General features: G+C 36.6%; 1 protein-coding gene across 2 annotated transcripts in view; it reads left to right on the top strand.

Moving 5' to 3' along the window:
• Positions 1–26,987, top strand: part of GABRB2 (gamma-aminobutyric acid type A receptor subunit beta2) — a 175,589-nt gene that overhangs the window by 36,980 nt on the left and 111,622 nt on the right. For both annotated transcript variants that reach the window (XM_054217836.1, XM_054217835.1), the window contains exon 5: positions 22,127–22,347. In XM_054217836.1, coding sequence (XP_054073811.1) covers positions 22,127–22,347 — 221 coding nt within the window. The remainder of the gene's footprint in view (positions 1–22,126; positions 22,348–26,987) is intronic.

Genomic DNA, 26,987 nt, shown 5'->3' with positions numbered 1-26,987 from the left:
GCTTTTCAGGGTTTTCCCTGGGGTTACTGCTGTTAGAGGTTTTCCCAGAGGTTAGGCCCTTCTATATTCATAAGATGGTTCTATGCAACATAGAGGCAGAGCAAAAGATTGGAAAAACTTTTAAGCAGCTGACAGGTGAACCCAACTGCTGGAATTAGCATATTGGACTAGGTGTGCAGTAATGTGGAACAAGACCAGAATCAAAGCTCCTCTGCTCAGATAGACCCTCTGCCTGTTTGGCTGCAGAATCTTGCAAACTTGTATTGGGTTTATACATTTCTATAAGATATCTTAAAATATCTCTGGTAAAAATAGCAATGCTGGGTCTCTGATGGCCATATTAACAACTAAACAGATGGACACTTTGTAAATTCTTAAGCTAGGAATAATTCTGTGATCTATAACCCTGTCTGGAAGACAGATAAGCGAATTGGAGAAATCCAAGGGAATCAAAGTCAACATACCTTTTTCTTTTGAATCGTAGAATCATGAGGTTAATTCTCAAAACATTGTCAAGGGCTATGGAACAGACACTAGTTACCTTGATGGGAAGAAAGAATAGTACATTTAGATAGTATGAGAATATAAACTGAAAGGCTGCATTAAGCCCCCTAAAAAAGGTCTACTGTGCTCAGGTTGATCAGGTGGACATTGTGTCAATGTTTCAAAACATTGCATGAAGATGAGCAAAAGTATCTAAGAGCAAGTCAGCAGTAAAAAATATTTGTCATCTGTTTTAGTCAAGCATTTTTCGTAGGTGTGAAGGTATCAGTTCTTTCAGTGCTCAGTTTTTATGTATCAGTGAATATATTGCCGGTACTGGGGGATTTAAGTAGGTATATTTTTCTACATTTAACACTGTTTCGTGTAAAATGCAAAAAAACTGTTAGTCTTTGAAGAAGCAAGAGAATTCTCTTCTATTACCGTTTCTAAATGTGAATTTTTGAATGTCATCTGCCACGTTGGCCATCCTTTCAATTTTTCTTTAGAAGTAGATGGAGACTTAAAAAAAGCCTTTTCTCAGGATTACTTAAAACAAAGTGAGGTAACTTCACCAATCTCATGCACTTACATCCCACTTATCCTTTCCCACATCCTGTTGCGCTGACTTTTGGAAGTGCATTACCATTTTGACAGTATGAAGTACCGTTAAAACTGATCAGTTAAATTATTGTGATCTCTGATATTTCTGATAGTGCCCTGAATTCTTGAGGTAGGAAGCTAAGACACAAGTCACTGAAAGTAAGTGAGCAAGTTTTGCCCTTTTCCTTCTTTCTTAGTTTATTTCCTTTTCTATTTTTGATTAGGGGTCTCAATTGAGGTCATTCTCGGCTGGTTGTGCTATGGCACATTGTCCTAAGAAGAACACTTTTCCATAAACATTTGTTCCATAAGTAATTTTAACTAATGTCAAATACTTATGAATCATCCTCTTATCACTTACAAAAAAGAACTTATAGTCTTCTGTCTGCTTCTCCTTAATTTTCAGCTTTATTACACATGCAATTACAATTTTCCTCTTCTAAATAATTCACTGCACAGTTCATTTCACACAGAAGGTAAATGAATAAAAATTTGTTTTCTTTAGCATCAGCCTGTCTGTTTTCTATGCATGGCTGGCAGCCAGGAATATTAGATTTCAACATCTAATTTTTAAAAGTGTGAGTTTTAGTGTTAATAATAGATAATATGTATGGGCATTGTGTAAATTATCCAATGGTTGGAATCGGAATCCTCTTTTGCCTGATTTTACCCCTTCATTTCGTTGTCTGCTCTGTTCTAAGCAGAATGGCTAATTATACTGAACTAAGGCTAACGTAAAAAGTTGCTATTGTGCTACAAATAAACACGAACTAATGAATACACTGAGGTTTCCTTATCAACTTGAAAGTTCCTGTGAGACTGCACTGTTCTTGAACACGAGTTAAAAAATAAAATATAAATACCATCTTCTCTCCCACCCCTGCAAAAAAGGGGGTAAGTTTTCTCACAAAATCCAGACTGTGACACCTGAAAGGGGTTAAGAAGGTATTTAGATGTTATCAGCAGGTTACTAAATGGTGGTTGATTTAAGGTTCTTTGACTTTGTTTGAAACACCTGACTGACATATTTTAGGGGGTGGGGATGGGGGAGAGAACTTTTTTCATAGAAGCATAGAATGGTTTGGGTTGGAAGGGACCTTAAAGATCATCTAGCTCCAACCGCCCTGCATGGTCAGGGACACCTTCCACTAGACCACGCTGCTCAAAGCCCCATCCGGCCTGGCCCTGAACACATGAAGAGATGGGGCACTCACAAGTTCCCTGGGCAACCTGAGCCAGTGCCTCACCACTCTCGTAGTAAGACATTTCTTCCTGATATCTGATCTAAATCTACCTTCGTTTTGATGGGCTGCTCAGGTTTCAATTATCATGCAGAGGGATAGTTACTGAATCATGAGGGAGGAGTCATGTCCTGATTTTAAAATTACTGCTGTTGGACAGTCTACCAGAATATATAGAGCACCCACTAAGACTGCATGACAGATTAAAAATTTATTCTAAGTAACAGGTTAGATCTAATTCATTGAGTGGGCAGTTGATGTATTGCCATGTTCCAAAGCAATGAAAAACCATATATTGTAGTACTAAAGGGTCGTGGTATCCTTAAGGAATATACTTAGTAATTCAGTACTTGTCTGTTTTGTTGTAACTTCATTGGGGTAGAAGAGGAGGGTAAAATTTAACTAAATCAATGTGATGTGGTGATAGAAGTTAAGGACTGTGGTATGGAGTTGTAAGTTTCTAATTAAGTCATCCAAATAGCTATTTACAGTTTTGCATCTTGATATAGCAGACTGAAGAGACAAATTTGTTCTAGTTAAGAAAAAAATATTGAGAAGTTCATGGCAGTGTTGGTGGGTTTTGTGTTTGGTTTTTTTCTCGTTTTTTTTCGTCATCTTTTTAACATCCTTTTGTTCCTTTGACTCATTAAAGGAATAGCACTCATGTAAGGATGTAGAATTAACTTATACTAGGGAATAAAAAAGATATTTACTGTTTATTTAACTGTTTAATCGCTCATTTTTTTACACAGTATGACAGCAATGTAAATAAAATGCAAGTGAAATAAGGTTACTAGAAATGAAATAGGGTATGTGGAGGCTTTCCTTGTACCCAGATCTAGAGAAATTAGAATCTAAATAGAATCTTAAGAAGAATCCATTTATAAATGGCTCATGTGTATCACTGGTTCAGGGAAGCTCAGAATTGTGACTGTCTATATCAATAGTCCATAGAATTCAAATTTTTTCAAAGCCCTATACTGAAGTTTGGCCATGATTTCACTGGGTGCAGGATTACCAGACCTGTGTGAAGCATTGTGCCTGAAATCTCTGGGCCTTCATAAAAATGAATTATTTTTCTATTTTTGCCTGTGAACTTACTTGTAGGGGTTTTTTATTGGTGTGGTTTTTGGTTTGGTTTTTTTTTTTTTTTAAATACTCTTCTCACTATTGATCTGGTAAAGTGCTCAAAGCACCTTTGGAAAGCACTGAAGGTTATGCTTAGTCTTAAGCAATTAACACTTTCCTCAGGAGAGGTGCTTTCATGAAGTATTGATTATGTATTTGCCTTCTGTTAGTGCAAACTTTGTTATAATTAATTTTAGATATTTCCTTATTTCACTTAAAAAGTCTTTACTTCTTACAGCTTCTGAGAGCATCTTCAGTTGTAAATTTTTCCTTGCTGAATAACTCAAACAAGCAAATACTAAGATTCATATTTCAGTGAGTTCCTAAATAAGTGTGTTTGAGAGCACATGCAGCATAACTATAATTCGTTAATTATGAATTGCTACAGATAATCATGTTACGCTGTAGGCCAGTTGAGGTCTAGCTTAACTTTTTGAACACTGCAGAGATGAGGAGATAATTTAAAAGGAGTACTTAATTGTAATATTTGGTGACATTAATAACAAGTTGTCTAATACAAGAAATTAAGCAATTCATTTAGGGTGTGCTTGTCTCAAAATGTTCATAGAACAGCCCATGTTGGAAGGGACCTTGCAAGATCAAATATTCTTGCCTCAATTCGACTGGTGCGTCCGGCAGGACTTTGGCTTTTTTGAACATGGGCTGATCTACAGGAAACCAGGCACGCTGGCATCAGGCGGGGGAAGCCTAACCCGAAGGGGAAGAAAGAGACTGGGACAAGAATTAGCAGGGCTTATCCATAAGGCTTTAAACTAGGTTTGATGGGGGATGGGGACGAAACCAGGATCACAAAAGTGGTGCCTGGGAGCAACATAGCAGTGCTCATGGGTATAAGTGATAGCAAGGTCTTGCAGCCTGTATCAGCGATGGTGGGGGATAGTGAATTGTGTGGCAGCATTGACACAAGGAGTAGTGATAATTTGGTAACTACAGTAGTGTCCAAGAATGATCAGGTGCAAATCAGGGCCTGTCCCCCCAAGAAAGTGGTAGGACAATTAACCCAACTGAAGTGCATCTACACTAATGCACGCAGCATGGGGAATAAGCAGGACGAGCTGGAGGCCATCGTGCAGCAGGGAAACTATGATGTGGTTGCCATCACGGAAACGTGGTGGGAAGACACACACAAGTGGAGTGCTGTAATTGATGGCTTCCAGCTTTTCAGAAGGGATAGGCAAGGGAAGAGAGGTTGTGGGGTGGCCCTCTATGTTAGGGGCGGTTTTGAATGTCTGGAACTCAACACTGTGAATGACAGTGTTGAGTGTGTATGGATAAAAATCAAGGGGAAGGCCAACAAGGCAGATATCGTGATGGGAGTTTGTTATAGACCCCCTAATCAGGATGTAGAAACCGATGAAGTATTCTATAAGCGGCTGGCAGAGGTCTCGCGATCATCTGCCCTTGTTCTTGTGGGGGATTTCAACTTCCTGCATGTCCGCTGGGAATACTACACAGCAGAGAGGGAACAGTCCCGGAGGTTCCTGGAGTGTGTGGAAGACAACTTCCTAACACAGCTGGTGAAGGAACCTACTAGGGGAAGTGCCCTACTGGACCTACTGTTTGTTAACAGAGAAGGTCTTGTGGGGGATGTAAAGGTTGGAGGTCATCTTGGGCAGAGTGACCATGAAATGATAGAGTTTTCAATTCTTGGTGAAGGGAGGCGGGGAGCCAGCAAAACTGCCACCTTGGATTTCCGAAGGGCAGACTTTAGCCTGTTTAGGAGCATGGTTGAGAGTGTCCCTTGGGAGGCAGTTTTGAAGAGCAAAGGTGCCCAGGAAAGCTGGTCATACTTCAAGCAGGTGCTCTTAGAAGCACAGGTGAAGGCCATCCCCATGTCCCGAAAGACGAGCCGACGGGGAAGAAGGCCAGCCTGGCTAAATAGAGAGCTTTGGCTGGACCTCAGGAAAAAAAGGAAGGCTTACATTCTCTGGAAAAGGGGCTTAGCAACTTATGAGGATTATCAAGATATAACAAAGCTATGCAGGGGGAAGATTAGAAGGGCCAAAGCTCAATCAGAACTCAGCTTGGCCACTGCAGTTAAAGACAACAAGAAGAGATTTTTCCAGTATATCAACAGAAAAAGGAAAACTAGGGAAAATATAGGTCCACTGATGAATGAGACGGGTGCCCTAGTGGTGGAAGACACAGAGAAGGCAGAGTTACTGAATGCCTTCTTTTCTTCGGTCTTCACTGATAAAGCCGTCCCTCACACATCCCATACCCTGGAGGCAAGGGGGAAGGTCTGGAGAGAGGAAGATTTTCCCTTAGTTGAGGAGGACCGGGTCAGAGACCACTTGGCCAAGCTGGACATTCATAAATCCATGGGCCCTGACGGGATGCACCCGCGAGTGCTGAGAGAGCTGGCAGATGTTATCGCTAGACCACTCTCCATTGTCTTTGCAAGGTCATGGGGAACAGGAGAGGTGCCTGAGGACTGGAGGAAGGCTGACATCACTCCAGTCTTCAAAACAGGCAAGAAGGAGGACCCAGGGAACTACAGGCCGGTTAGTCTCACCTCTGTCCCTGGGAAGGTAATGGAGCAACTCATTCTGGATGTCGTCTCCAAACACATAGAGGAACAGGAGGTTATTGGAAGTGGTCAGCATGGATTTACCAAGGGCAAATCATGCCTGACCAATCTGATAGCTTTCTATGATGTTATAACGGGTTGGCTGGATGAGGGGAGAGCCGTAGATGTCATCTACCTTGACCTTAGCAAGGCTTTTGACACTGTCTCCCATAACATCCTCATTAGGAAGCTGAGGAAGTATGGGCTAGACGAGGTGACAGTGAGGTGGATCGAGAGCTGGCTGAGTGACAGAACACAGAGGGTTCTGATCAGCGGCACAGAGTCCAGTTGGAGGCCTGTAACGAGTGGTGTCCCTCAGGGGTCAATATTTGGACCAATTTTGTTCAATATATTCATTAATGACCTAGATGAGGGGACAGAGTGTATCCTCAGCAAGTTTGCTGATGATACCAAGCTGGGAGGGGTGGCCGACACTCCAGAGGGCCGTGCTGCCATCCAGTGTGACCTGGACAGGCTGGAGAGCTGGGCAGAGAAGAACCTAATGAGGTTCAACAAAAGCAAGTGTAGGGTCCTGCACCTGGGGAGGAAGAATGCCAAGCACCAGTATAGGTTAGGGGCGGACATGCTGGGAAGCAGCTCTGAGGAGAAGGACCTGGGGGTCCTGGTAGACAGCAAATTATCCATGAGCCAGCAGTGTGCCCTTGTCGCCAAGAAGGCCAATGGCATCCTGGGCTGCATAGGGAAGACTGTGGCCAGTAGGTCGAGGGAGGTCATTCTTCCCCTCTACTCTGCACTGGTGAGGCCACAACTGGAGTACTGTGTCCAGTTCTGGGCTCCCCAGTTCAAGAGGGACAGGGAACTACTGGAGCGAGTCCAGCGAAGGGCAACCAAGATGATTGTGGGACTGGAGCACCTCCCTTATGAGGAAAGGCTGAGAGAGCTGGGACTCTTTAGCCTGGAGAAGAGAAGGCTGAGGGGGGACCTGATTAATGTTTACAAGTATCTAAAGGGTGGGTTTAAGGAGGACGGAGCCAGGCTCTTTTCAATGGTTCCCAGCGACAGGACAAGGGGCAATGGGCACAAGCTGGAACATAGGAAGTTCCGTTCAAATACACGGAAAAACTTCTTTACAGTGAGGGTGACAGAGCACTGGAACAGGCTGCCCAGGGAGGGTGTGGAGTCCCCTTCTCTGGAGATTTTCAAGACCCGCCTGGATGCAGCCCTGAGGGATGTGGTTTAGGCAATCCTGCTCTAGCAGGGGAGTTGGACTAGATGATCTCTAGAGGTCCCTTCCAACTCTGAAGATTCCATGATTCCATGAATTCCCTGCTCTTCCCCTTCAACCTCCACTGAAAAAAAACTCTCTCAAAATTTTGCATCGGTTTTGTTAGATAAGACCGTGAGTCTCTGTGTCTGGGCTACCAGACACAGTGTTTTCATTAGAGATACCAGTGCAATTACAATATATACTCCAAGTATCCATAATATGCTGTAGTAAAGGGGAGCGGAGCTTTGGTACAGGTACTAAAAAATATTACACCAAGTACCAAACCAAAAAGCAAACAATAAAGAATTTGTATTAGAATTATAAATCAAAAGTTCAAAACTAGGTGTACATAAGTGGTAAGTGACAATAAATAAGCCACTTTGAGTAAAATCAATACAGATATTTCCAGGAAGAGCATATAAGTGGTGGTTCTGAAATGCTGTTTGAAATTAATAGTTGCTGTTTGTTTATTTGGAAGACTTTTGTTTAACATATTAGGATTGACTTAGGTACTAGCATAGCAATGGATGCCATGAAGCAATATAAATGTCTGTTTATAATAGCAAGATCTATTGAATAGGCTCATGGAGTATGTATATACAAGTCTCATTTGCCAATCTAACTTTCAGCTAAACTTGTACCTTAAATTTAAATAATCTAAGGTATGGCACTTTTGTCTGAACATAATTGTATTGCTAATATCTTTTCAATAATAGGGCGGTGCATATGGGGTACTACTCATGAACTTATTTATTTATTACATTTTGTTTTTTAATTCCTTTCTTTGTAATTATTGGTCATTGGCCAATTTGGCCAAAACCATGATACTTCCTTTGTAAGGTGAGGGAGGAAAATGGGAAAGAGAATGAGATCACTGACACTTTGGTGAAACACCTTTTTGACAAGTGCATTACTTAAGAGTTCATTTTGTCAAATTGGACAAGATTATTCTTAAAGGGAAAATTTTACAGAACTTACATTCTCAACCATGTCTGAATGATAATAGATCTCAAAGAAGAGTTTCTTTTTAAAAAAAAAATAAATCCTAAACTTTAACTGGTGTGTAGCAATATAAGAATATGTTGTAAAGCATTTTTGTGACTCTTAAGGGAGAAACAATGCTGTTATTTTAAAAGAATAGATGTGTCATAAATCAAGCCAGCGAACTGATGTATAAATGCATTTCATGCATGAATTAACCGGGTACTAACTAGTAGATTTCAAATCGATGTGTTCTGCTTGCTGACTAACATGTAGTGTGCTCAAGCAGAAATACTGTATAATGCACATATGATGTTGTGGCTAGAAATATATGAGCTATTTGAGATTTCACTTGTCTAACACCTGCTAAAGCCACGCACTTATTGCGATGGCTGATAGTCTAATAACTTGAGAGAAAAAACAAAACACTTCAGCTACTGTCTTTTTGAATCTGTTAAGACTAAAATATTAAACAAAATCTTTATGGTGAAGGTACAAAATTAATTCGAAATCCAGCATTACAAATTCATCAAGAGTGAACAAGCTGCTAGGAGATGGGTCATTATTTTCGGGACAATCTCAGTGGAGTCATTACAGAGGTTTTTCATTATATTGTGTGTGTGTGTGTATATATGTGTTTGAATTGTTCAAAATGGATATTCTTAGTAATGTGTATGCATTCAATCATATATATATTTATATACACGCACACTCTTAGTATGTTTTATAGAACTGCATAATTATGGATACAGTATAACTGTATGGAATTCAATATGTATTATGAAACTGTAATTTGTACAGTGCAATGACAGTTTATTTGGCAAGGGAGAACAGTGAACGTACATATGAGCTTTAGTGACTTATAGGCAATTATGGCTTTTTCCTATCTGGTTTAAAATTTTGAAAAGGGATAGGTAGATACAAAGACAGGTTAAATAGGAAGTTGTTTTTATTGTGGAAATACAAACATTTTGTGGAAAAAAATACTTTTTTTTGATTATTATTCATTTGGTGCATTTTGGGGAAAATACCTATTTTCTTGATGAAGGTATTTAGTGTCTTTTTAATTGCAAAATATCCTGTCTATCAGTCTGTGATAACTTTCATAAAAACTGCTATATGGGCACAGATCCTTGGTACTTTCCAGACCAACCTTGAGGAACTTTTTAAGGCCTAGTTTCAAATCACCACTTTTCATTTGTACTCAATTTTCCAGCAGTAGGACTGCAAAATATGGTTGACATCTACTGACTATGGGAGATAAAGTTCATAATAGCTTTTTTTTCATAAATGTAGGGATTGAAACTCTTTTGCCAAGTGATCTGATGAATGGAAACACATTTTGTATAAGTTTTGAAGAATGGTTGATGATGCCTACTGCTGCAAATTTAGTGTTTGTTTCTGATCCCTGGATGATTAGTGTGTTTTCCACATGTTTATTAGATTTCTGGAAGAGTTCTTAATGTAAAAATTGAGAGGCGTTAAGTGGGAATGTGTCCTTGAGACTTCTTTCTAACAGACCATATTCACTTGGTCAATTTTGATCTTTTCCAAATCTATAAAGATGTGAGAATGATAATGCAATTCCATATGCCAAAAAAGGAAGCACGTGCATTGCTTTCTGTTACCTGTGCAAAATGACTACTGCTTTTGCAAACCCTGGACTAGCGTTCCTTCAGGGGTGAAGTAAAAGCAAAACTCCGTTCTCAGTTACTTCTGGTGTATTCATAGAGTTCATGATTTTCTAAGCATTTTATCTCCCAGAAGTTTCAATAAATATCAAGTTAGTAAAGTAGAGAGAAGGCAGAAAAGATTGCATCCAGACTGATGGTTTTGTTGCCCAGATGGAAGGAATAATGTAAAACCAAGAGTCCCGACAAGTGTAAATGCCTTCCAGTAACAGTAGTTGGAAGGAGCTTCTGCGTAAATTGAAGGTTCACTCTGTGCAAAACGTGAAAATTGCTTAAAAACCATCTATGTTTTCAGAATAGTGTCTGCCAAATCAAATACATTCAAAGTACGATTATAATGATGCTTAATTAAAAATGGGATCTGTTTTTCCTGAATGATTTCCTGTTGCACTTAAATCTGAATTTGTGAGAAAGGATAAAAGTCTGGGACCAGTAATAATTTTATTACTATTTCCACAACAAGCAGGTTGACAGATAAAGGTTTATGTTATCCTTATTTTGTTAAAATATATTGAATTTGTGTTAATTCCAAGTAAGGGATACTTAGTTCTCATCCCATTTCCATTAACCATTTACCTTTCATGTCTTGAAAAAAGGCAAGCTTCTGTCTTGCTCTTGATGTTTGCAGCTGTCAAAGCAGTTACTTTCATTTGATCATTGAAGTAAAAGCCTGACTTCAGCTCTGGGAGAAATAGTGAACCACAAAAAGGGAGACAAATTTTGAAGGTTGATGAGATGAGACATTTAATCTGGTAGGAAACAGACGAATAAATAAATCCATTCAATAATGAAGGATGCCAGATTGGTGGGTTTTTTGGATTCTTGGAGTATGTTTCTGAGAATTGTGGAATTCTCATTGTAATGGAATTCTGAGAATACCATTACAAGTGTAATGGTATTAAATTAATAGGTCTTGATGACAGCTTCAGTCTGACAAAGTACAATCAAGATTGTTTACAAAGTAACTATTAACTATTGTGGAAAATGGGAATGAGTTATTTAAATGCATAGAAAGTTCTCCGTCACAAATGGGAATCCATGAAGATTAAGATTAAAAGAGTAAAAAAAAAAAAAAAAAAAAAAAAACACAAACAAGAAGTTTGTCAAAGAATGCCTACTGTACAGGAACAGGGAATAGTTTCACGAGAATTAAAGTTGTTGGTGGCAACTGAAGAGTACAGGAAATACTGAACAGCATGCGCGTTCAAAAACTCAATGATGAATGAATCCCGTTGATTTCTAGGTGGCTCAAATAATTGTGAGACTAAGGAGAGGAGGGAATTACTGAGCAAATAACATAGAAACACTGGAATAATAATACACCGTACAATAGACAGAAGCAGTAGTGTGTGTGCGCTCTAAAATTGGACAACAGTGATTTTAAATCAATCTGAAATTAAATTGCAGTCACTGCTAGATTAGGATGACCATCCTGATTTTTCCTTTTTGAAGCATAGGGAGTTTCTTTCTAAATGCAAATATCAATTTCATCGTTATTAAAATATTGTTCTAATCCATATAGAAAGAAAAGAAAATCCCTGTTTTTTCAAGGTCTTCAAGAGCAGGTTGGATAAAGCCTTGAGTAACTTGGTCTGACCTCACCCTGATCTTGCTTTGAGCAGGAGGTTGGACTAGAGACCTCCTGAGGTCTCTTCCAGCCTGAGTGTTCCTATGAAAATACCAATACAGCAATTTCCCTGCAAGTCTTTCCAATATTAATCTCCTGTTGATTTTTTGGAGTTAAAATATGCAGATTGACTGTGGAAAACTAGCGGTGGTTTGTTGTTGTGGGCATTGCTGGTGTTCTTGGCTATAAAGTTTTCTGTATCTGTCAAGAAAAACATACCTTTGTAACAGGCACTCAGAATGGAAATTTTTCCCTGTGAGGTATTCCAATAGGCTTTAGCTTTGCTGAACCATGAACAATTTAAAGTATAATTAATGCAGGTGCAATGACTGTTAAAGATTCAATATTTCTCAACCTGATTTTTTTCCCCATATTGTTCTCCCTAGAACACAATAATATTCATTTCTTTTTCATCTGAATACATCACTTACTCTCTTGGAAGTGTCTCTACTAAGTGTTTTCTGTTTGCTGAAGTGTTGGGCTGTCATGCAAATTGGACTTTCTATCAGTTTCCACAGGCTTGTCATCACTATGAAAGAAATGATACGTACTTACTTAAAATTGTCCTTTTACTTCAGTGGTGGCAGGTCTCTGCAGTGCCTGACACTTTTGAGAGAAGCAAAGTGTCACATTGTGGGTTATAGGGAGGAGAGCGTTTAAAATACAGGAAAAGGCCTATGTGACATGACGCTATTTCTTTTTTTTTTTCATCCTCATACGCTTCAGTGTTCAAACCCCCCTGAAATTTGTATGTAAGGTTACAGGATTCAAGAGATTATTGGCAGAGAAAAGCAGCTAAATCAAGGTGTTTGGTCTATTCCCACACAATTTATACGTAAACAGCGAAGAAACACATTAGTCTGAAGTGCAGTGAGTAGCCTCTGGTGTATTAGACCACGATATATAAATGCTTATAGAAAGGTATCTGTGGGAGATTTGTACTCTCCAGAGTACATTGCTTCTTTCAAGACATCAGTTTGTCACTAACAGATTAATGAACCATTTCAAAGAACTTCTTGGAACGGGCAGGGCAGACAGTGTTGCAGGATCTGTGTCAGTGTTTAACAGAAGTGAACTGCTGCTAGTGCTTCGTATGTGAGTGGAGAATGGCATTTAAACATAACTGGCAGAGTACAAGTGCCTAGAACCATTTCCATCTGTGTTTCCAAAGTGGGTGCATTTGATTAAAAGCAAGTGAGGTATTTGGGGTTTCCACCTAACCTTTGTTTCTATTTGTGGGTTTTTCTTTTAAATAAAAAAAATACCAAGAAAAACAGCATAGAAATCTAGCATGATTGGTAGTAGTGTGTGAGAAAATGCATACGTGGAGACAGAGGGAGAAGGACTCTTGCGTTCATTTAGAAGAAAAAGAGAGCAAAAATAAAATCAGGATGTGTCATGCACGTACCTGCCTGGTTTTCTCCTGTAAATTTCTGTGAAGTATCAGCAGCTCTTGGAGACTGTAATAAGCTAATAAAATCAATTAGTCTAATGTTATTTCAGTTAAACCATATGAAGAATATATACATATATGCTTTCTTTAGTTTGTCTGTTGTGGAAGTTATTTTGTTGAAACTTCTCTGTTGCTAACTGAGGAGATGGATAGCTTTTTACCTGAGAGCAAATACTAGCAAAATAATCTACCTAGTAAAACAAACTAAACATAGCAAAGTCAATTCCTTTGCCTATAGAAATGATCCAATAAAATATTCATATAGCAGTTTTCTTTTTCAAGAAGTGCATCCTCAGGCAGCCCAATTAAACGAGATCGCAGAAGGGATATATTTTTGTTAGAATACTGTATTTCTCAGCAGCACTAAGCATACAAATTCTGTCTGAAGCTCAGATAATCAATTTTTTTGTCAGCCATTTCTCCTAACTTTTTAATATTAAAATTAAATGTATACTTTTTCATTGAGGTAACTTTGTGGCTTGTTTTAGTATTTCTGAAAGGAGGATTGTGTCATCACTGATAAAGTAGTGATGGGAGTGTTACTATTGCTCCTTTCAGTAGTTTTATAAGCATTTTAGAGTGTTTCCATTAATTTATTGCTCAAAACAGCTGAGAGGTTCACTGTATCATCCTAAAACGTAAACATTCTACCAGTTCTTTGCAAGACTGAAGCAGGAGAAGTGACTACTCAGATAAATTGGGAATTTGCTTGTCGTTTAGTTTGGACTCTAGGGAATTTCTGGTATAGTAACATTTGGAAGTTTAGATCTAGTACTGAGTTGCTCTGCTTATAGCACTTCAGATGTTAATTCTTGAGGCCGAAATGTTTTGAATTGCTGATAAATATTAGTAGTTCAGAGAAAATTAACACTCTGGTGTGTAAAGTTAAGTGAGGTGAAACAGGATTGCTTAAAATGTCAGCAGGCTGTATATTTGAACTGCCACTGTTCATGAGGGTTTAACAGGTTTTGTAATGGCAGCCAAATTCTTTAGCAGCCTCATCTTTCAGCAAACTGTGAAGGATGTAAATAAACAACCTGTTCCAGCAGTGAAATGCTGAGTGCATCTCAAAGTGTTTTATTGTCATTAAGTTTCTATGGGACCAAAGCCTGCAGTTGGGAATTTAGGGACTGAGATACATCCTTTTAGATGTGAAAAGGCAGACAGCCCTAGTTAGCATAGTAAGAGGCATATTAATGGCACTTTTGTCATTAGAGTTTCCTTGCCTTGATGGAGTGACATCTCTTTGATTGAAGGAAGGAAGACTATATTTAAAAATAAATAAATAAATAGGTTCTGGGAATAGTTATTCATTTTGCAGTATTTTTCAAGGAGAATATTGAAATACTTATCTAAAAATAAGAATTATATGCTTTAAATGAACACCTATTTGTTTTGTTATTAATTTTGTAAGTTGTTCAGAATTTAGTTACAATGATATGGAACAACATTGGCAATTCTTTCTGTTTCTAAATGTATTCTTAAGGCTTTGTTTATATATTAGCAACTCGGGAAACTATAAAGCACCAGGAAAAAGAGCACTCCTCCAAATGCTGGCCAGGTCAGTTCTGCACCTAAGCATAACCTGAGTTCTCATGTTTCAGCCAGAATTAATCTCACTATCCATTACTCTATTCTTATCTTGGAAAAATATTTCAATCTTTTTTTTCCTCATTAAAAATATCAGTTAAGATTGGTAGCTATTTCTGTTTTGTTGTTTGGTTTTTTTTTCTTTTGAGTCTCTTCTGCAAAACAATAGCTGACACCACCACCTACTCTCATCAGACTTTCCAATTGGGTCTCCAGTTCCGCTTAATCACTGGTTTCCTTCCAGTCTATTTAAGATGGTAGGGTTTTTTTATTCTTTAGTGTTTACTCTTGTGCAATAGTATTTAATAATAGGCTACGATAAGGGAAGCCTGGTAATTAAAAGCTATATAAATATGATTTCTGTTGTAGGTATTTACCTTGCTGAAGATCTGTAGGACTGTACAATTGCATAGGGAATGATCTGTGAACTCAAAATTACTCTCCCTTCTCTGGGAAGTGGCTTGTGATACATGAATAAATAAAAATTTGAAATTCAAATGTAAATTAAATATTTTTGTTATATTTCTTGTCACTTGAAATATTTTATTCTACTTCAAAGACATGAGTAAATAATAATAACAACACATAATTTTTTTCTAAGGCAGAAAAATACTGTTTCCTTAACTTTTCTTTAAAGTGAGTATAGTTTGCATTTATTCATCTTACTTTGTATTTGCATTGTTCATCTGAGAATCCTGCAATGCTGTATAAAGAGGACTAGATTCTTTCAAAAGACAAAAACGTGAAGATATCAAGATACGTGACTCTCTTAAGCATAGCAGTTAGATTACAGTTTTCAGTCCAAGTTCACTTTAATCAATCTTCGTCTTATTATCAAGAGACAGCAAATCAGAGAGAGCTAGAAGACATACGGCAGATGCTTTTTGGTTGCAATGACATGCAGATTGCTGGCTCAGTAGAAGTGCAGTATCATGGTTCACTCTGGGTGACTTGTCAGAAATTAAAATCAAGTGTCACGGTGTCTTGCTAAACTAATTGACGTTACAGGAAACATATCAGCCATAACTGCTTTATTTCATTTCAGTGCATGAGCTATAATGACACTGCATTGCAGTGCAATATATAAATCATTCTGTAGAAACAATATAAATATTGGCTACTGTCAGTAGAGTTAGGGAGACACAAATTCATGATCTTGTCACTGAAATGGTAAGCCGTCTCTTACTACGGATTTCATATAATCAGTAGTAAGAAGTTTTAGGTCTAGGAGTCAAGCTCTGCTGACTTGTTTGGCTTTCGTATGCAAGTCTCTTGCTTGATTCAATAATACTGTGTTTTTCTGAGAATTGTTGTAGGAGATAAACAGCCCATCTTTGCTTATTTGTTCAGCTGAGAAATGAGAATTGCTGATGAATAATTCTGGGATAGTTGCTGCAAAATAAATGGTAAGCTTACTTGTTGGGATCTCTTCCTTTTTGGAAAGATCATAGACTTTACATCATAACAATTCCTGTCAAGAAAAACTACCTGGTAAGCTTTAGGAGACACAATTAACTAGAAGTGTTTCATAGATTTGAAGCCAGCCTGGGAAGTGGCATTTGATAGATGGAGAGAGTTCAACTTGAACTCTATGTAAGGTTCTTGATGTCATTGTCATTTTTTGAAGTAAAGATTTACAGAATGTGAAAAATACTTTTCTGAAAGGGAATTTGACAGAACTTACTTTCACACTTCTTTGGTATCACTCATTCTTTTAACAGTTCATTCTACTTTTATGTAAGACACCTTGTGGTGTCTCCAGTGTCAATAGAGCAGACTTTTTATGTTAATTTTCTTGACATGAGTGTGAGATATAGGTAATTATGAATTGAACATGTTGTAGTGGTTGGTTTTAAACAAAATGAGGATTGAAAGGATTGTCAGCACTCAGGGAAAGACTTTGCTTTTGAAATAAATCTACTGAAGCTCCTTTAGCTTGAAGTGCTTTGTTTTGCAATGTTTTATATACCATGTGAGTAGTGAAACATGTTGTGTACTTCCCACTGTAGAAACTGCACACGTCAGCGATAACCTCATTTGAGTCTGGGGAGGCAGTCTGAGGAGAATTAACATTTGCTCTTTTCTTCTTAAGTATATAATAGCTTTTAATATATTAAAATATGTTTTTGCAGTGTAGATGTATACTTTTAATAATTTACTTAATGGCACTTTTAAATATGTCATCAACAGACAGCTTTTTAAGTGTACGTTGTAAGTAATTACAGCATTCAGGCAAAATCTTCAGCATCAGGCATTTTCAGAAGGAATTTAGCTTTTAAAATGCTATACTGAAGCCATGTAGTATTTTTACAAATTGGGAATAACCAGCCAAGTGATGAGAAGTGGACTTAAGCTAAACCGCAAATGAGTTCTCCATTCATTACTGATGAGTAGAGATAAATAGTCGCTTCAACTCCATGCTGCTATATATTGTATTTATAATATACAGAATGTCCCTTCTACTTACTTTTTTTCTCCTCTGAAGTTTCCTGATTATATTACTTCCAAAGTCTTTCAGTAGCTGTTGGTGTACGTTTTTAAGCTGTGCTGTGAATCAGTCCTGTTTTGTGTAACGTAGAAGAAAGCTATTTTTTAAATGTTCTTTTTCTTGCATTGGACCTCAGCCTCATGCTTTGAAAAAATTTACATCCAGCATGGTCTTTTGCATTAGGCTCCCACTGTCATTGCGAACATTCATGAAATTTATTTCCTTTTTTGGCTTGATACTTTTTCCAATGTAAAAAGATGACCAGCACTGTACATTTCACAGTTATAGGCCCATGGGTGGGTTCAGCTAAGGCCTGTGTTCTACTATTTTTAAGATAATAATAGGCCCAAACTGGCATTTCTTTTTTGGCTTAAGAAAACTTTTATTTGAGTATTAACGAAATGAGAGAATTTAAATAAGAGTGCAAATTTTCAGATTTGACGCTTTCCTGTGCGGTATCTTTCCTTGGATCTTTGAAGTTGATGGTCATTAACCGACATCTTGGCTGTCTGTGACAATTCTATTCATCTAAATTTAAGTTTAAATCTCCCAGCATATATACTTTTCCAGCAGTTAAAAGTCTTTGCAGACAACCATCGAGCAAAGATAATGTTCACGATAAAAGTTACTCGTAAATATGCTAATGCTAATAAAACCGTTCATTACTTTTTTTATTCATATGAGAAAATTTGCATTAAGATTACCTTTGTCTCATATTTGCTGCTCTTCTGTTCATTGTGTGAAATAAAGAAGAAGAAAACTGGGAAACTGAACTTTAGCTGGTAAGGAAAAGAGGAGAGATCTTTTCTCTTATCAGAATAGAATAGGAGTAACCATTTTTGTCACCTAAATTTCTGCATCTGGACAGAATAAGAAAGTTTATTAAATTTAAATGTATGTGAACAATAGAATAATAATGAAAGCTATACAGAGTATAGTATTTGTGTATTTACAAAAAAATTAGTATTTGCCTGTTTATATTCTAAGTTTTGCTTGTAACTTTGTCTACGCTAATAAAATTTTGTACAGCATTTGAAGCTACACGTGCTCAGGGTAATTGATGAACCTACTTATTTATGTTTGTACAATGTGTCTCTGTATGCCTGTGTTGTAAACAGTCGGTACCTTTTTAGTTTATGCCTGTTTAATGGTATACGCAGACACAGTCATCATGAAGTTTGGTTTCGTATTTCTTTCAGCTCATTGTAATTACTGCATTGTGCTAGGCTTTTTAAATTAATTCACTCCCATTTCATCTTCATACTTACTCTAAGCTTCTAACAATCCCATACTGTGAATTTAATAGGATGCTAAGGCCTTAACAACTTAAAATCATCCTTTACCTAGCCACTTCTATTCCTATACTTCTTTTGCGTGCCTGTCTTCCTAAAGAGACAAGATACTTGCACGTTTGTTTTGATGTTTATCCTTAGAATAGAGGGGAATGCCCACATTTAATGCGAGATTAACAGACTTTATTCTTGTAGTATTTTGCTAGGCAAGCATGTTCTTAATCTCAAAGTATAAAGTGTCTTGGGATACTTCAGGGACATTTTGTATCTGCACATTGTCTTTTTGAATTACTGTTTCATTTGGGATTTTGAAAACAGATGCCTCCCTCCTTTCTAAAGCATGAATTGCAGTTTATGTGACAGGTTTTCCTTTTTTTTTTTTTTTTTTTTCTAACTAATCCCTTATACTTTGAAATATTCAGCTTGGAACACATTTTTTAATTTTTTTTTTTCAAAAAGCAACCACACTTAAATTAGAACGGTTGTGAGGGTTTAATAAAAAAAATATTTAAGGTGTCTTGTTTTGGACACCAGAAACTCCAGTCACACCTGAAAACTAGGGCCAACACATGACAAATAATTCTCAGTTGGAACGCAAGCTCTGTTTCTGGAACAGTGTGTTTGATTCTGAACCCCAGCCTGGTGACTTGGCTTTTCCTTCAGCTGTGCCAGTGCTCCAAATTTACAGTTTTATATAATTCGTTTTTATGCATTGAACTATGCATGTTTAGTTTTCTTCCGCCTCTTCTTTTCCTCTTTTACTGAGGTGTGAAGAAGGAAGCATGTTCTATATATATGCTATATATTAATACATGTAGATTATTCCTTAGAATAGGAATAAAATGCAACGTTCCAAGGATAAGAGAGGAGCAATTACCATAGCTCACCCATTTATGTTGTGATGTATTAATATAATGAAGACTAATAAATTTTCTTCCTGTTAGTATATTATTGAACATTTTCTTGTATCTGGTTATGAATCAAATACTGCAGAACACTGACAAAGCATAACAGTAAAATCCTTCAGACAGAGGTGGAACATTCTTGAAAGCAGCCTCTCATCCTGATCCTGGAGTGGTGGGAGGGGAAGATGTTTCAGATTGTTAAAACTGATCTGAAAACATTAGAATAGTTACCAGGTAAATGTATTTGGTATTAAAATAATTGGAAAATCTTAATTGGTGTTTACCTACTTGTAACAGTGCAGTTTTGCTCATGTTTGTGACACCCTATGAAAGCTGAGCAGTGTTCTGTGTATGGGCTGGGTGTACATCTTCCATTAGCAACCGCAGCATAGGGCTGAAGGCAGAACAAGTGAAGATGATTAACCTTTAACCATCGCAAATAGGAAGAAGACTGTAAGGACAGCATTACCCTTCTGGTTTTGTGTTGACAAGGAAGAAATGTCCTAACTCTTCTTATGAATTTCTCCCTGCTTCAGTGAAAACTGAAGAGGCATTTTGAAGCTTATGTACGTGGGCTCTTCTGGTGAAAGATACCTAAAAAATGTGGAGTGTTTCCACCATGGAAATAAACATTTCTGTAGAAAAACAATTTATACTGACTCATCTGAGCGCACACTGTTCTGTAGAAGACACAGGGTCAATTTGTTTCTAAGTGCTGTGTCATTGCTTAGAGGACTCTGCTGGAATAGCCATAGTTGTAAAGGGCCTTCCTTATCCATGTTTTTAAGGGTGGACCATGTACACTTTAAAGTGAATAATTACACCAACGTAATTTATGCATAAAAAGTTTCACTAATAAAGAAAGGAAAAAAGTTTTCTGGATACTCAGATATTGGTAATAAAAGTTATATCTGATATCTTTTTCAATTTGCTGTTGACATTGGCTTGAATTCATGTCAGTTAACTGGAGGTGTTTCGCTGATGTGTGTAGGTTAGGGCTGATGGCCCTAGATGCCCTAAAATCAGTGGAGAGAGATGTGTCTCCAGGGCTTGAAGTTAAGTAGGATGAATCCCATCTCTCTACATAACAAGGGAAGAAATTTAGTGTGTCTGTTTTCCCATTCACCAAGAAAGGTGACTTTTCCAAGTACCTCTTGTGAGATTTGGTGTTTATCAAGTCCTTGGCTGTCCTGTGAAAAGAAAATTTCTAGAAATGGAAGATTTAGCTTTTAGGTTTGGGGTTTTCTGTGTGTGGTTTTTTTTTTTAATTCTTTATTTATCTTTATTTCATCAATTTTATTCTTTATTTTACTCTTTATTTCACTCTTTATTTCTTACAGGAATTTTTTTGTTTAGTTTTTTTAGAAAGTTTAGTCTGTGAAAATACAAAATAAAATTTTTTGTATTTTGTGAGAAGTTCTGTGGAGTGTTCATGTGTCAAACATATTTTTTAAAATTAAAATGTTTGTAAAATACAGTTGTGGCAGGTGCTTTTAAAGTATTTCAGCAGGAGGATTGATGCTTCATTGCCAACTGCAATAAAACCAGTTTCAATAGTGATCTTTGAAATATAAAGTAGCTAATGAGTAGTAATATTGCAATTCATGCAATAATGTCTTCATATCTTGCATGCTTTTCTCTGTTATGCATTGCTAGAAATTAATTTGTGAGATGCTATAGCTAATTATTTGTGCAAGTTAGGTGGGATTTCTTGTTTTCAAGTGCTCAGACTGATGCATAGAGACTTTCATACTTTGCCGTGGCTGAATTCTGGGGTTGCTGATAATCACAGCAGCTTTTAATGACTTTCTCTTGAAAGCAATCTTTTGCAAGCTAACAGTTGTCAGTATTTTATGAAGTCCATGTTAAATAGGAATTCTAAATCAAAATAATCTGAGGCCTGATTATGAGTTCTGTAGAACAAGCAAAACAAAATACTGGTTTTAGAATAGTTCTTCTTTTAGTATTCCTTCAGTGTTATTTTACAGCCCTTGACCCAGTGATCTGGGTCCTTTGCGTATTATTTATGGAGGTTTTTTAGTATAGGTTAGTATGTGATGAGTATTCTGCCTCTGTATAACAAGTCTTACAAAAACATAATTTTTGTAATTATCTTGTTTTCTAAAACAGCAGAAGATCGAAACATCTCCAAAGTACTGTACATTAGTGGCGTGCATCAAGACAATGCAAGTCTCATAATACTGCATATATTTACCCAGATGCTTAATTGTGCTCTCCGAATTGTTCCATTGAAGTAACCAGAGTTACTTCATCTGTAAAATTAAGTAGAAGACTTAGCAGCATAGAAACCTCAGAGACTTCCCAGAGACTTCCCATTGATTTCAGTGCCCAGGGGAAAGTTAACAGACTTTGAAGATATTTTAATTTAGAGAAGTGTTTGGGTAGTAACTGCAGCTTCAGAGATACAAGGGCTGATCCAGAGCTCTATTGAATACAGTGGAGACCATGAGATGGAATACACAACTGTGAATTTTCCTGTTTCCTACAGCTCCCAGGCTTGCAAGGTGCTACATAAACTGCAGATTGTGAAGCATCTACAAATATTTTTCCGTTTTGTTTATAAATACTGAAATGACAACTCCCTAGTCATTCATAAAATGTGAATACTGCATCTTTTCTGTATTCTCATTTCTGTTATTAAGTATACACAAGATATTCAGTACTAAATCTACTTAGGGAAATTCCGAACAGAAATGTTTGCCTTTAAGAACAGTTGCAATGAATAAATGTGTATTTGCATTTATTTTTTTTTTTTACACGTGTGCTGTCTGTTTCAATGCAAACTTTTTTCTGTTTTTATAATCACAGGACTATACCTTGACAATGTACTTTCAGCAAGCATGGAGGGATAAGAGGCTGTCGTATAATGTAATACCTCTAAACCTTACTCTGGACAACAGAGTAGCTGATCAGCTGTGGGTTCCAGATACCTATTTTCTGAATGACAAGAAGTCATTTGTACATGGTGTCACTGTGAAGAACAGAATGATCCGTTTGCATCCAGATGGGACAGTCCTTTATGGGCTCAGGTCAGTGTGAACCATTTCTAACTCTTCTGTCTTTTATTTTTAGTCCTTTAATCGTGGCTTCAAATTAAAACCCATTCTTTGCCCTTTGTTATTGCTATTCTTTTTGTTGTTATATTCTATATAATTGATGATATTCTAAAAACAATTTTAACTTAAGTATTCTAAGAATGGATAAAGATTTATTTTTATTTCTTTAATATAAATTTTATAGATAAACTGCCATTTTTAGTACAGTTCAGACACTTTTATTAAGAACAGGTAAGATTGTAAATATTACTTTAAATACTCATTCTGGATTAAAAGCCGGTTTTAGAACTTCTTCCTCAAAGGAATTGAAATAAATACAAAATGAGGATTAGAGGAAAAAAGGGAAAATGTATTTGGCAGCTGAATTGCTAGTTTATCTAAATTATATACTTTATAAATATTTTTGATTGAATATTAGATTGGTTTGTACGCTACCCAGATGAATCAGTTTTCTGATTTTCACTAAGAAGAGGTATGACTTGAAATGTTTTTTCAGCCTAATGTTGTTATTGTGTATGACTATGGAGAGTGATGATTAAATATCCAGGTTCTTAGTGACTGGAGAAATCAACAGAATAACTTCACTTTTAAGAAGTTCTGAAAACTGGGGGAAAATTTCTGTTCAGAAATGTTTATAGAAAAAATAATTACCAAGAAAGTGATTTAAATATATTCCTGCAAAAGATGTCTGAGTTTATATGGTGTGAGTAGGTAACAAAATAAAAAGAAAGCACTGATACGTTTTTTTTTTTTTTTTTAAAAAAAGAGCGAGAGATAGAAGAATGATGCAGAATTTAAATCTAGAATGTGTCATTTCCGTTTTGAGAATAATATACAATAATGATTTTGGGGAAGCTAATTCTTAAAACTTTTATTAGTGTATTTCTCTCATTTTCAGTGAGATTTTTCTGTTGTCTGCCTATAACTATCATGTCAAGAAGCATGCCCTTTTATGACTTGGTTGTTTTCTACCTAGCAGTAAAGGAGAGTGGCATAGTCTTATATATTTAGTTCTGTCATTGAACAAACGTGGACCATGAAGTTCATATCTCATTAAGATTATCTATTATGAGTCACTGATCTGGATGCCTTTAGTTCTGCTATTGCACTTTAACATGCAGGTGTTTCTGGAAATCCTTACCATGAACTACTTAAATTAGTCAGACAGCTGCGCAAATATAACTAATGTTGATAGGTATTAATATGTTTCTCTTTAGAGGCTTTTGTTTAGAACATGGCTACTAAACCGGAACTCAAATGTCTAAAACGAAGTCCTAAACTGTCCTTCAGGCTTAACACTTTTGGCATTTGACATCAATTTTCACACCCAAACCTGAAAATTGCCAGGGTGATAAAGTTTAGCCAGTCACTTGTGCCAGAAAATGCCTTTCTCGGGACAGGCGGCTTCTTGCTTTTAGGTAGAAACCATTCTCCTTGAGACTGAGAGAGACTAGATCAGTGCTCTCACTGCTATGCTGGAGTTGGGCTTCAAATGCCTCCTGTCTGGATGATCCGTGGACTCTTGCAGTCTGTGCCAGATGATGATTTACCTCCAGAAAAGGGGGTTGAAAAGTGTGAAAATGTTCACTTAGCAGGTACTTCATGGTTTTGAGGCACTCCTAATGTGCAAGATGCTGATTTCATCCTTCATTGTAGAACCTAGAACATCTTCCACTTGGTGGAAAAGATCTGGGCTTTTCCTGGCTCCTTACCTTTTCCTCCGTTGAAGGAATTTTTGTTATTGTTCAAGGAAACAACAGATACTTGGTTCCTTAAAATGGTGAAACTTTTTATTTATAGTAAAGTGAAATATAAAAACACTACCTAGCACACATTTCCATTAATGGAGTGAGAACAATAAGGTTTTGATATAGTTTTCAATTTAAGAATCTGAAATCATCATGTTTGTTATTATTTTTCATAATAAATTAGGACATAAATATAAAGTTTAATATTTTCAATAATTCTGACTTTTTATTGCTACTTGTGACAAGTAATTTTCGTTCTGACTCCTTAAGAATCCATAATAATTTCTATTTTTGAAAATGTTGATAGAGTAAGTAGAGCTCACAAAAATTTGTTATGTAGAAGAATCAAGTAAAACAGAGAATTTCTTTAGAAACTTTAAAACCATTCATGAAAAATACTTTTTCTAAGGTTTTGGGGTTTTTTTGTTTCCCAAAAGAAACAAGGTATCGATGGCTTAAAAGAAAATAAAAAATTGGCAACTAAAATCTGAAGTTTATTCTTTCAGTGTTGGTTTTTTTTAACAATCGTGATTTTCACAAATTTTAAGATTGTGCAAATTTTTTATTTAGTTACATAAGATAACTTTTTCTGAAAGTGTTTTGCATAAAATATTCTGGACCACTACAAGAATGAACTTAGTTGTCTTTTTTGGCTGAATTGGTGTTGGTATTGCTTCATTGTCTTGGGTGAAACTTTCTCCTTTTCACTGAGCATATGTAGCAAATGAGTTTTAATATCTTCTATGATGTGATAAAGATAAATCTGGTATGTACTTTACTTAAAGCTGTTTAATGTAATTAGATGAAACATTACTAATGCTTTGATCCTTTGTTTCCCAGAGGTATTGTTTTCAATACTTATAATCCCAATATGGTATCCAAAATGGTTTTAGAATAATTCTATATGTTGTTTCTATGGTAGAACTTGCACACAGCCCAAACTGCTGTGTTTAGAAGAATTTTTCTCTAGGTCAAGAATTTCAGATCAGGAAATAATTTTCTAATATTCCAGTATACCTAGCAATCTCATCTTTGTGATTATCTTACATCCCTTTTACTACTCTGCTTGGTACATTTCGAGTGTTTTCTTGTACCCCGTTAGCTGGTACAAGATGAATTATGGATGCGAATTCTGCCTTTGTACCTTTGTTGTGCAGAAATGAATTGTACATTGAGGGCAGTAGCAAGATGACTGTCACCCTGTACTCCCCCTACCCATCACAAAGGATTAGGGGCTGCAGTTGTCATGGGTCCTACTGCAACTATGTACTTGAACAGCAAAGAGGGGAAGGATACCTCTTGTTTCTTGAAAGCAAGAAAAGGTCCAGCTTTTGACAACAGGATATTCATAAAGGCCATTTTCTTTTCTAGTGTAAGAGTGACTAAATAGCCTCTAGTCCTGGGAGGACTGTCAGATTAACGTTATCAGCTATTATGAGAAATAAAACAATTGTTATTTTTTCTTCCATGGAAATGGAGACCTAGCAATGACAGTTTAATAAGAAAAATCTTTCTTTTTGACAGCGTACCTTACTCTATACTAAAACCTGTGGGGGGTGGTCCTTGAGGTTATTTGCCACATTTGGAAAGATGTGCTTCAGAGTGGATACAGTAGATAGGTCACTATACAGCTCTCCCACTCTTAGATAAATTCACACACACCCTGTCCTGAGTGTTGGAGGAAACATAACCCTATTTGCTCTTCAAGTGAAAAAAGGAAAATTATGGTTAAGGGTTTTCCTCTAGTTTTTGTGACATATTCAGGTTAAAAAGAAAATATTTAAAGGCACAATAGGTAATGGATTTGGATGAAAAATTTTTCCTTGGTCTCAGTTAATTGGATAAGTAATTTTGTTTTAGAGAAATCTTGACTGCATCTGTGTACATGTATGTGTGTAATATATATCAAAATGTTACAGTATTTGCATAAGAACATGTTGCAAAGGCCATATTATTACGGTTTTGAAAAGAAGTATGTCTATTTCTAGCTTTATTTTTTTCTTTCCAGTTTGTAAAATTTCTATCTGCCTGTCCTCCTCAGGATGTAGCTTGTTTCCAAGGAGGACTGCAGAGGGGATGGTCAAGGGCAATAGACAAACCTGAATATCACTATAGGTCTGTCATAGTTGGATAATTACCCTCAAAACCCCCTTCTTATATGTCCTAATTACTAATGATTAATGGACAAATTTTTGTATGATTTTTTTGATGAATTGTAGATCCTTCTTCTTCTTCCTTAGACTCAGCTGAGTAGGTCTCAGAAAGGCTTTCTGGCTAATACATCTTTCAAACATTGGGTTGGATGGGGCAAATACAGATATTGGTAACACAACAGAATTATGTAATTGGCCATATTTTGCTTTTGCCTTCACTGGACCATGTGGCAATCAATTATGTGATTCTAATGTTAAGGTTTCAGTTTTATAGCTTTAAATAGCTTTAACTACTTCAACTAGCTATTTCATCTAACATTAATTCAAAGTTAATGTGATTTAAAGTGTCCACAGTAGTGATATATTTAATGCCTGCTTAGTATTAATTTCCACATATCTTAAAAATGCCTGCTTGTTGTTATTAATTTCCACATATCTTTAAAAAAAACATGTATGCTATTAGTGTTCTGAAAATCACTACTATTATTGCTGCATGAAATTACTTTAGCTTATACTTGCAGTGGCATATTCTTACTTTGAGATGCATTCCACTAAATTGAGATTCCTTTAAATATCAGTCTTAAGTTTTTACTATTGCCTCCCCATACATCTATATATAAACATGTGTGTATAAATGTAAACATATGTATACATGTTTCTGTGAATTCAGTTTCATTTACCTTGATTGCTGTAACCAAATTCATTGAACTGC

The sequence above is a fragment of the Rissa tridactyla genome, chromosome 11 (genome assembly GCF_028500815.1).
Source record: "Rissa tridactyla isolate bRisTri1 chromosome 11, bRisTri1.patW.cur.20221130, whole genome shotgun sequence".
Classification (NCBI taxonomy): Eukaryota; Metazoa; Chordata; class Aves; order Charadriiformes; family Laridae; genus Rissa; species Rissa tridactyla.
Note: the sequence above shows the minus strand (reverse complement) of the source record. Positions and strands in the feature narration are given on the sequence as shown.